Here is a 12278-nt window from a genome sequence, read left to right as displayed (position 1 = left end):
CTATCAATTACACCTTTTTGTTTCATAGCACTTATTACTTTACAGAGATTTTGCTTATTTATTTGTTAACAATAGCTGTTGTCCCTACTAAAACGTAAGCTTCGTAAAAAGAGAAATCTTAAGATGTTGTTTACTATAGTATCCCTCAAAGTCTAGAACAGTGCCCAACATAAGCGGATACTGATAAATATTTTTTAAAAGAATTTACACACGCCTGTAGTCCCAGCAGTTTGGGAGACTGAGGTGGGAGGATCACTTGGGCCCAGGAGTTCGAGGCTGCGATTGCGCCACTGCGCTCCAGCTTGGGCGACAGAGAGAGACCTTGTTTCAAAAAAAAAAAAAAAAAGATAAATAATGACGGAGTACACGATAATAAATTAGCCTCGTCTCTCTCCCAGCCAGGCTCCGCCTACAGGAGCCAATTACGCTCAAGCCTTCTTCCGACGCTGCCCCGGGCCCGGGAAGTAGTCTGCGCAGGCGCTGTAGCACCGCGGAGCTTTTTGGGTAAAGATGGACGTCCACGATCTCTTTCGCCGGCTCGGCGCGGGGGCCAAATTCGACACTAGACGCTTCTCGGCAGACGCAGCTCGATTCCAGGTACTGTGCCCAAGGGACCGAGGGCCGAGTAACTGAGAAGGAGCAGGAGCCCGGGAATGAACCCGCTGCTGGGGTAGGCCGGCGCACATGGACACCCGTGGCCTGGCTCTCACCACCCTTGGGGTATTTTGCTTCCTTTTGTGTTCAGCTTGGCTGCACACCTACTCGGTTCAAGCCTTCTGAATAAGCTCTTTAACTGTCCTGTTGTAGACCTAGTTGGGCCTGGCTCGGAAACGCTTTTCCTCCCTCTTATTCAAAGCAAAGTTGGAATTCTCCTTTCAAAAGGAACTTTTTCTCCGAACCTAGAGGAAAGGAATTTCGAAAACAGAAACAACCAAAGATGGAGAAAACAGATTCTCTCACTATAGTCTCCCAAAGTTTGGCTTGGCATGCGTATAGTTGTACTGGGCGTGGTTCTTTTTATTGCTTCAACCCCATGGCTTAAGTAACCAATGAGAAGAGCGATTAAGAAATGAGGGATCTTACCTAGAGAAGTAGTGAGTGATACATCGGGGGAAGTCAATTGGGGCCCACTTCTGGAAAATCTTGAATGTCTACTTTGTTGTTTGGATGTGTATATGTGTGTGACATGTGTTTTTTCTTTCTCTAACTGGTGAGTATGAACTCTGGAGCCAGATTATCTGGGTGTAAATGCTAAGTCTGCCAGTTACTAATTTTGAGACCTACCTCAAGTTAGTTAATTTCCGAATGCCTTGGTTTTCTCATTCGTAATACTGCTATTTACCTTATAGAGTTGTAAATATGAAGTAATTTAATATGTATAAACATGCTTAGAAATCTGCTTGACATTTAGTAAGCATATATGTGTTCATTGCTAATATTAATTTGTTACTATTATGAGGTCAGGGAAGGTCTCTTCAGATTCCATTTGCCGAGACACCTGTTAGCTCGACAGATATTTGGTGAAAGGGTAGAAAAGATGAGGAGTCATTGAACAGTCTTGCTTGAATGAAAGCAATGGTATTCTGTCAGGTTTCATTTTAAATTTTTTGGGTTTTAGATAGGAAAAAGGAAATATGACTTTGATTCTTCGGAGGTGCTTCAGGGACTGGACTTTTTTGGAAACAAGAAGTCTGTCCCAGGTGTGTGTGGAGCATCACAAACATATCAGAAGTCCCAAAATGAAGAGAAAAACGAGAGCATAACTGAAAGGAAGAGGGAGCAGAGCAAGAAAAAAAGGAAGACGATGACTTCAGGTTAGTGTTTGATTTCTGTTATGTTTTTTCCCTTTAACTTTTTCAGTTATAAAAATAATACAGGCTTATGGCTACAAGTCAGACAATAAGGTCATTTATCAGCTGATGGCACTCAGGTTGTTTCCAGGTATTTGTCATTAGAAATATTGTTACAGCAAAGATAATTTTAAGTAAAGATACTTATACGTAAATCCTTTTGTACAGGTACTGTTATTTCTGCAGAATACCATCCCAAAAGTAGCATCATATGGTGAAAGGGTATGTACCCTTTCTCTGAAAAATGACTGAAAAACTACAAAATGACTTCCCAAGTCCTTGTCGGTGCTGAATATTATTGATGTTAATTTTTTTGCCAAGCTAATGAATAAAACTTTTTTTTTTTTGAGACGGAGTCTCACTCTGTCACCAGGCTGGAGTGCAGTGGCGCGATCTCGGCTCACTGCCACCTCTGCGCCCAGCTAATTTTTGTATTTTTAGTAGAGATGGGGTTTCACCATGTTGGCCAGGATATCCTGGATCGCTTGACCTCGTGATCCGTCCACCTCAGCCTCCCAAAGTGCTAGGATTATAGGCGTGAACCACTGCGCCCGGCCCGAAACTATTTTATATTTATATTTTATTGATAACTGGTGAGGTTGAGCATTTTTTTTTTTTTTTGAGATGAGTCTCACTGTCGCCCAGTCTGTAGTGCAGTGGTGCAATCTCGGCTCACTGCAAGCTCCGCCTCCCAGGTTCACGCCATTGTGCTGCCTCAGCCTCCCTAGTAGCTGGGACTACAGGTGCCCGCCACCACACCTGGCTAATTTTTTGTATTTTTAGTAGAGACCGGGTTTTACCGTGTTAGCCAGGATAGTCTTGATCCCCTGACCTCGTGATCCACCTGCCTCCGCCTCCCAAAGTGCTGGGATTACAGGCATGAGCCACCACACCCGGCTGGTGAGCATATTTTTGTATGCTTTACTGGACATTAACCTTTCACCTTTTGTGAATTGTTTCTTCTTACTCTTTGCCCATTTTGACAGAGGTTTTTTTTTTTTTTTTTTTTTTTTTTGAGACAGAGTCTCGCTGTGTTGCGTAGGCTGGAGTGCAATGGCACGTTCTCTGCTCACTGCAACCTCCTCCGCTCACTGCAACCTCCTCTGCTCACTGCAACTTCTGCCTCCTGGATTCAAGCGATTCTTCTGCCTCAGCCTCCTGAGTAGCTGGGATTACAGGTGTGCCTCAACACGCCTGGCGAATTTTTGTATTTTTAAGTAGAGACGGGGTTTCTCCACGTTGGTCGTGCTGGTCTTGAACTCCTGACCTCGTGATCCGCCCACCTCGGCCTCCCAAAGTGCTGGATTACAGGTGTGAGCCACCGTGCCTGGCCTTTTTTTTTTTTTTTCCTTTTCTTTTCTCGTACTGTACTCTAGGGCTATTTATATTTCTTAAAAATCTATAATATTAAGTTTCCTAGTCATTTACCTTTTTTTGGTAAACACTTGAGTTATACAATGATGAAAAGTAAAGTTCTTTCCTATTGTTTATCTCCAGTCCCCTGTTTTTCCAGAGGCAGCCACTGTTAATCAATTTCTTTTGTAATTTTCTGGGGACACTCTATTCCTATGTATTTATGCCGGACTCAAAAAAAAGCAAATACTCCACATACTATGTTTATATACTTTGATTACTCTATATACACTCTGTTGGGAGCCTCTCCTACTACCTTCCCCTTTTTTAAAAACAATGTATCTTGGAGGTTGTTTGGTATCAGTAGGAAGTACATTGCCTTGTTCATTTTAACACAGCATTGTATCCCATTGTGTATTGCATAATTGATTTAACAAGTTCCTGTGTGATGGATATTTATATATCATTTTTGCTGTTGTAGTTTTGCAGCGTCATTCTACTTATATTTGCATGTATATGTGAGTATATCTGTCCCATAAATTCTTAGAAGTGGAATTGCAGAGTTAACAAATAGATTTATCCACCAGAAACATTGCATCAGTAGGAAGTACTTTGCCTTCTTCATTGTAACACAGCATAGTAGCCCATCATACATTGTAGGGATGCCCCATGATCAATTTGACATGTTACTGTGTGATGGACATTTAGTACATTGTTTGCATGCTTTTGCTGTTACAATGCTGCAGTAAAAGTCATTCTTCCCTGGCTGCAAGGAAGTTTGATAAAACCTTTACCAATAAGAAAGACATGCCAGAAACTTAGGAAAAGGATTCAAATGTTGGGCCACCAGAAATATACAGCTGTGTACTGTAACCATTGTGGCAACAAATGTATTTAGGCTGTAGATCTATGATAAATGTGTAGGCATGTATCAATTTTTTTTTTTTTCCAAGACTGAATCTCACTCTGTCGCTCAGGCTGGAGTGCAGTGGCGAGAGCTCTGCTCACTGCAAGCTCCGCCTCCTGGGTTCACGCCATTCTCCTGCCTCAGCCTCCCGAGTAGCTGGGACTACAGGCGTCCACCACCACGCCCAGCTGATTTTGTTTTTGTATTTTTAGTAAAGACGGGGTTTCACCATGTTAGCCAGTATGGTCTCGATCTCCTGACCTCGTGATTCACCCACCTTGGGCTCCCAGAGTGCTGGGATTACAGGTGTGAGCCACCACGCCGGGCCAGGCATGTATCTATTTTTAACTGGAAAATTGAAGAGCTTGTGAATTAGTAATGATTTGGGTCATTTAGTACCAACTGTCTCATAAAGGGAACAAAACTTTTTTTAAAGTCATTCTACTTTGTGATGCCTTCCAGCAAGGTATGAGACTTTTCTCTTTTTGTAAATTTGTCTCTTCATGTACATTGTACCCTTATTGTATTACATTGTTCCCTTATCGGATTACATTGTTCATCTGTTTCTTCTTAATTTATTAAACCTCATATATTGAGGAAATTAGCTCTATGTCTGGCATATTATGTGTACAAATATGTTTCCAGATTGTCATATGTCACTTGTCTTATTTATTTACTTTTTGGCCTTCTGTGCATTACGTTTGTTTTTTTAAAATTCTAGGCTGGGTGCAGTGGCTCACTTCTGTAATCCCAACACTTTGGGAGGCTGAGGCGGGCTGATCACTTGAGGTCAGGAGTTTCAGACGAGCCTGGCCAACATGGTGAAACTCTGTCTCTACTAAAAATATAAAAAAATTAGCCAGATGTGGTGGTGCACGCCTATAATCCCAGCTATGTGGGAGGCTGAGGCAGGAAAATCGCTTGAACCCAGGAAGTGGAGGTTGCAGTGAGCTGAGATCATGCCTCTGCATTCCAGCCTGGGTGACAGAGCAAGACTCTGTCTCAAAAAAAAGAAGAAAGAAAAAAAAACTTCCATGTTTTCTTATTTGTAGTTTCAATTTGTTATATTAAAATCTTTGACCCTGTGAAATTTCATTTGGTATAAGGAGTGAATAGGGAACTAAAATTTTTTTCAGATGTCTGAATAATTGTCTTAATAACATAATTGTCTTAATACTATATGTTGGTGTTTTGTCTTATGTTGACTAATTGTCTTAATACCATATGTTGATAATCCATGTTTTCTCTATTGGACTTTAATGCAACTTTAATTATATACTTATTTTCCATATATATTCAAGTCTGCCTCTGGACCTCTTCTATTCTGTTTCTGTATTTGTATACCAATACTAGCTTGTTTTAATTACTATGGCCTTATATGTTATAAAATCCAGGTAGAGTGGAGAGGCATACCAATATTTTAGGCAACTCAATATTTTCTCCCCACAGTGATCTACAGAATCATTGCAATCCCAGTTAGAATTCTAGCAGATTTTTTTTGTAGAAATTTCTGCTAAATCTTCGGCTAACTTTCTTCAAACACTCTCTTAATAAGCAGATACTACTCTTCGGCCTTCCAGAAAGTCAACAAGCAAAGTGCCTTGAGCATCCAAAAAACCTGTTGCTGTTGCCTTTGCTCTTGACTGGTCAACTTTTGCTTTGACTGGACCACTTCCACTTCTTGGTAGCCATTGGTTTAATTGTGCTTTGTCTTCATGATCAAACTGGTAAAACCATGTTTCATCTTCTGTTATAGTTCTTCAAAGAAATGCTTTAGGACCTTGATTCCACGTGTTTAAAATTTCTTTTGAAATCTCTGCTCTTGTCTGCAGCTGATTTGGAAGCAGTGGTTTTGGCACCCATCAAATGGAAAATTTGCTCAACTAATTTTTCATTAAGAATTGGTAGGTAGAAGGCCGGGCCTTCTTGGTGGCTCATGCTTGTAATCCCAGCACTTTGGGATGCCGAGGTGGGTGGATCACCTGAGGTTAGGAGTTTGAAACCAGCCTGGCCAACGTGGTGAAATCCCGTCTCTACTAAAAATACAAAATTAACCGGGCGTGGTGGCGCATGCCTATAATCTCAGCTACCTGGGAGGCTAAGGCAGGAGAATCACTTGAACCTGGGAGGCGGAGGTTGCGGTGAGCCGAGATCACGCCATTGCACTCCAGCCTGGGCAACAAGAGTGAAACTCCGCCTCAAAAACAAACAACAAAGAATTGGTAGGGAGGCCAGGAGCAGTGGCTCACCTATAATCCCAGTGCTTTGGGAAGCTGAGGTAGGAGGATCAGATGAGGCCAGGAATTTTGAGACCAGCTTAGGCAACATAGCAATACTCCATCTATACAGAAAATAGGGCCAGGAGCGGTGGCTCATGCCTGTAATCCCAGCACTTTGGGAGGCTGAGGTGGGTGGATCACCTGAAGTTAGGAGTTCGAAACCAGCCTGGCCAACATGGTGAAATCCTGTCTCTACTAAAAATACAAAATTAGCTGGATGTGGTGGCGCATGCCTGTAATCTCAGCTACCTGGGAGGCTAAGGCAGGAGAATTGCTTGAACCTGGGAGGTGGAGGTTGCAGTGAGCCGCAGCCGAGATCACACCACTGCACTCCAGCCTGGGTGACACAGTAAGACTCCAAAAAGAAAAAAAAAATTAGCTGCACGTGGTAGCACATGTCTGTAGTCCCAGCTACTTGGGAGGCTGAGACAGGAGGATTGCTTTAGCCCAAGAGTGTGAGGTTACAGTGAGCTGTGATCATGCCTGTATACTCTAGCCTGGCTGACAGAACAAAACCCTATCTTGAAAAAAAAAAAAAAATATATATATATATATGGTGTAAGCCAAATCATATATATATATATATTTGGGATTACAAGCATGAGCTTGTAATTGGTTATGTACACTCAGATATCTGTCTGTGGTGTTGGCTATTGTTTCTGCTGTTAATCAACAGTCCTCTTCAATTAGGGCATGAACAAGATGAATTTTTTCCTTATAAATTGATGTGGGTGGTCTGCTGCTACAGACTTCATCTTCAATATTATCTTGTTCCTTCTTAAAACAGGTTATCCATTTGTAAACAGCTGATTTCTCTGGGGCCTTGTCCCCATAAACTTTTCATAAAGCATCAATGATTTCACTATTCTTCTACCCAAGCTTCACTGTAAATTTGAAGTTTGTTCTTGCTTCAGTTTTAAGCAGAATTCATGTTGCTTTTTTCAAACTGCTGTCTTATCCTTCTTAGTGTCTCAGACTAGATCCAGTTCACCCATATTATAACAAGTTGATATGAGTTTATTTTGGTGCAAAAAATTTTGAAATTTTTGCATTGTTTTTTCATAATATGGATTTTCCATGAACTTTTTGAAGACCCCCTTATATATAGATCAGTGAAACAGAATAGCTAGTCCACAAACCCATGCATATATGGTCAGTTAGTTCTCAACAGAAGTAATGAGGTAATTCAGCCGGGAAAGGAAAGTCTTTTCGACAAACGGTGCTGGATCCATGGGGAAAAAAGTGAACATCAAACCTAACTTTACATTGTAAGCAAAAATTAACTTCAAATGACTCAGACTGAAGTTTACAACTATAAAAGTTCTAGAAGAAAACACAGGAAAAAAATCTTTGTGTCTTTGAGATATGTCAAGGTTCCTTAGCACAACAACAACAAAAATTTTTTAAAAAGAAAAAATTGATATATTGGACTTATCAAAACTAAAAATTTTCATTCTTCAAAAGATAACATTAAGAAAATGAAAAGGCAAGCCACAGATGGGAAAATATTTGCAAAATGTATATCAAAGGACTTGTATCTACTCACTAAAGAAGATAATACACATGGTGATAAGCACATAAAAGACATTCAACATCAGTAACCATCAGGCAAATTAAAACCACAATACAATACTACTACATACCCATTAGAATGGCTAAAAATAAAAAAGGGTGGCCGTACCAAGTATGGGCAAGGATGTACAGAAACAAGCTCTCACAGTGTTGATGGTAAAATGGTACAACCACTTTGGAAAATAGTTGGGGATTTTTTTTTTTAAGTTAAACATATATTTACCATATTACCCAGCTATTCCACTTGTCAATATTTACCTAAGAGACAGGAAAATATACATCTTCAGGAAGACTTGTACACAAATTGTCATAGCAACATTACTTATAGCCAAAAGCTGGAAATGACCCAAATGTCCCTCAACAGGTGAATGATGAACTGTACATCCATACAATGGAATACTACCTAGTAATAAAATGGTAAGTTGTTGATACATGCTGCAACATAGATGAATTTCAAAATAACTATCTTGAGTGAAAGAAGCCAGACAAAAATTAGTACATATGACATGATTCTGTTTATATAAAATTCCAGAAAAGGCAAACTAATCTATAGTGGCAGAAATTAGATTGGTGGTTGCCTATGCATGGAGTGATGGATTATAAGGGGTCATGAGGAAATTTGGAGAAGTGATAGAAATAACCTTGAATGTGGTGATGGTTTTTTGGGTGTGTAGATATGTCAAAATTCAGCAAATTAGATACTTTAAATATATGCAGATTATTGTATATATTTATGCCTCAGTGAAGTTGAAAAAGATTAAGAAATTAGAACTAGTCTTTGCAAGTTTTAGAACTAATTTAGAAATTAGAACTAGTCTTTGCTTTGTAGAACTAGTCTTTGCTTATTAAACTTAAAATTTTTTTAGGTTAGGCCAGGCGCGGTGGCTCACACCTGTAATCCCAAAACTTTGGGAAGCTGAGGTGGGCGGATCATGAGGTAGGAGTTTGAGACCAGCCTGGCCAACGTGGTGAAACCCCGTCTCTACTAAAAATACAAAAATTAGCTGGACATAGTGGCATGCCTCTGTAGTCTCAGCTACTCTGGAGGCTGAGAATCACCTGGGAGACAAAGGTTGCAGTGAGCCAAGATCATGCCACTGCACTCCAGCCTGGGTGACAGAGCAAGACTCCATCTCAAAAAAAAAAAAAAATTAGGTTAGTCTTACATATTTATTCTCCCATAGAAACTGTTAAGTCAGCTGGTCTAGTCACCAAAACAGTTCTGCCATTACTTTTAATTGGCTAGTGTTCTTCATAGATCGGGGGATAATGGCTATCTTTATAATACTGAGTAGCTCAAAGTATTGTGTTATGTTCATTGCTATTTATTTATTTATTTATTTATTTAGAGACAGAGTCTTGCTCTGTTGCTGAGGCCGGAGTGCAGTGGCACAATCTAGGCTCACTACAACCTCCACCTCCTGGCTTCAAGTGATTCTCCTGCCTCAGCCTCCTGAGTAACTAGGATTACAGGCACCTGCCATCATGCCTGGCTAATTTTTGTGTTTTTGTAGGGACAGGGTTTCATCATGTTGTCCAGGCTGGTCTTAAACTCCTGACCTCAGGTGATCCACCCGCCTTGGCCTCCCAAAGTGCTGGGATTACAGGCATCAGCCACTGCGCCTGGCCGTTCATTGCTATTTTAAGTGAGATCTTTCATCATATTTATTTTTTAGTTGTTGGTTGTTTACATATAGAGAACCTGGCTGCCTTATTGAAATTTCTCGTTGTTTGGCCGGGCACGGAGGCTCACGCCTGTAATCCCAGCACTTTGAGAGGCCGAGGCGGGTGGATCACTTGAGGTCAGGTGTTTGAGACCAGCCTGGCCAAGATGGTGAAACTTCGTCTCTACTAAAAATACAAAACAATTAGCCAGGCATGGTGGCGGATGCCTGTAATCCCAGCTACTTGGGAGGCTGAGGCAGAGAATTGTTTGAACCAGGGAGGCAGCAGTTTCAGTGAGCCGAGATCATGCCACTGCACTCCAGCCTGGGCAACAGAGCGAGACTCCATCTCAAGGAAAAAAAAAAAGGAAAGAAATTTATCATTGTTTAAGTCGCTTTTCAATTAATCCCCTGTTGTTTTCAAGTATACTCAGTACACTGCTGAAACAGCCAACAAAGGGAAGATAGTAAGCTTCGGAGCTCTGATCATACCAACACAGAACTTGCCTTTTCATTTCAATTTTTATACATCCTATTCTTTCTCTTAACCTAGTTGCATCAGCTATATGTTTTCCTTTTTTAGTGTGAAGGTATGACTCTCTTGCTACACATACACCCAAGATTAAAACCTTTCTTCTTTTCTTTTTTTTTGTTTTTTTTTTTGTTGTTGTTGTTGTTTTTTGTTTTTTGAGACAAGGTTTTTCTCTGTTACCCAGGCTGTGGCGTGATCACAGCTGTCTGCAGCCTCAACCTCCCAGGCTCAAATGATCCTACCCCCTCAGCCTCCTGAGTAGCTGGGACTATAGGCTTGCACCACCACCCACCCTTGACTAATTTTTAATTTTTTTTTTTTTTTAAGAGACAGGTCCTCACTATGTTGCCTAGACTGTTAAAATCTTTTACTTTTTAAAAATATATTTTAGAAATTATTTCCCAAGAAGAAGGTGCTACTATACAGTGGATATCATCTGTAGAAGCAAAGATTGAAGACAAAAAAGTTCAGAGAGAAAGTAAACTAACTTCCGGAAAGTTGGAGAATCTCAGAAAAGAAAAGGTTAGAAAAATATTTTGGGGCCAAAAGTATATATATTTTCTGACCAAGTGACTTATTCGCTGGATTTGGGTTATTCTGTTGTTAACGTGAATATAGTTTTGTTAAGATAGAAGGTTAATTACATTCATTTAGATTTTACTTTAATGAAAACTTAAAGCAAAGTAGGCATTTGTGCTGTGGGTGAACATTTTAAAATTTAAATTACAGATATTTATATAAAATTCTTGACCTGCTCAAGTTTCAAGATTGATAGTATGTTTAGAATTAAATTTTTAAAATTTTGTAACTGTTTTCGATAAACAAACAAAATTTGGCTCCCTTTCTTCTCTGTGTTGAGCTCACCAGTTTAGAGGGATTTCCTCTGACACCGATCAGAGGGTTAGAATTCTTAAGAAAGGTATTTTATGACTTGGGAATAAGAGGAGTAGGATATGGAAGAAACAACAAATACACCTTTTTTGTGTCTGCTGTACACCTGCCATATTCCTGATGGAGAGGTGTATTCAGCTCACTTCAGGGATTACTATGGCAGTGCTTCAGTAACCCAGAAACCAGAATTTGGCTGTCTCTGGTCCAGAGAATGGGGAAACAAACCAAATCAGCACTACTAGACTCCACTTTTTGGCACTCAGTTTTAATAAGCAGAGTTTTAGGGTAAATCATCAAAAAGCATTGATACTTGTATGGTAACCACCATATTAAAATGGTAGATGGGTTCAATGCCTGCCTTCTAAGAAGTTTATTTAAGGTTAGAAGTTATGACTATGACAGTAACACATTAATATGAAGAAAGCATAGACATTTTATGAAGGTTTTCTCTGAAAGGGCATGAAATGTACCTAATATCTGTGATGTTTTGGTTCTTGGATTTAACCAAAAAGTTTCATATGCTGCTAAGGGTTATCCCAGAAACTGTTAATGTTGCTTTATAACATCTGAGAATGTATTTATTTGGCCATATCCATGGTGGCCTGTTTACTTCACTTTTCAGGTAAACTTCTTGCGGAATAAACACAAAATTCACGTCCAAGGAACTGATCTTCCTGACCCAATTGCTACATTTCAGCAACTTGACCAGGAATATAAAATCAATTCTCGACTACTTCAGAACATTCTAGATGCAGGTTTCCAAATGCCTACGCCAATCCAAATGCAAGCCATCCCAGTTATGCTGCATGTGAGTATGAAGATCTAGAATGCCTGTAACATTCCTTCCTCTGTGTGTTTGCTCATTCTCTTCCCTCTCCTCTTGAAATCTTTTTTTCCACCTTATTTCCCCTGTTAAAATCCTTCACTTCCTTTTAAGGTTCATCAAATGCCTGTGCCTCCATAAAAGTTGTCTTGATCACTCCACCTAGATGTGATCTTCTTCTTTTTCTATTACCCTTTCTGGTATTTGGTGTGTTCTTTTCCTTACAACATTTATTTTACATTTTACACTACTTTGTATTTGCACCAATCATATTTATCTTTTTCATTTTACTAGTGTGTAACCCCTTGGAGAATAGGGATTATGTTCTATTCATTCATTCATTATTTAGTTTATAATGCCCAGGAACTACTCCAGAAATACAAATGCTTTCTAAAGTTCTTGTACAT

General features: G+C 39.9%; 1 protein-coding gene across 1 annotated transcript in view; it reads left to right on the top strand.

Moving 5' to 3' along the window:
* The first annotated feature begins 455 nt into the window (after positions 1 to 455).
* DDX52 (DExD-box helicase 52) overlaps positions 456 to 12278 on the top strand; it is a 34291-nt gene continuing 22468 nt past the window's right edge. The window contains exons 1-4 of the mRNA XM_032163097.2: positions 456 to 597; positions 1619 to 1814; positions 10549 to 10679; positions 11671 to 11856. Coding sequence (XP_032018988.1) covers positions 511 to 597; positions 1619 to 1814; positions 10549 to 10679; positions 11671 to 11856 — 600 coding nt within the window. The 5' untranslated portion in view covers positions 456 to 510. The remainder of the gene's footprint in view (positions 598 to 1618; positions 1815 to 10548; positions 10680 to 11670; positions 11857 to 12278) is intronic.

The sequence above is a fragment of the Hylobates moloch genome, unplaced genomic scaffold (assembly GCF_009828535.3).
Source record: "Hylobates moloch isolate HMO894 unplaced genomic scaffold, HMol_V3 SCAFFOLD_10, whole genome shotgun sequence".
Lineage (NCBI taxonomy): Eukaryota > Metazoa > Chordata > Mammalia > Primates > Hylobatidae > Hylobates > Hylobates moloch.
Note: the sequence above shows the minus strand (reverse complement) of the source record. Positions and strands in the feature narration are given on the sequence as shown.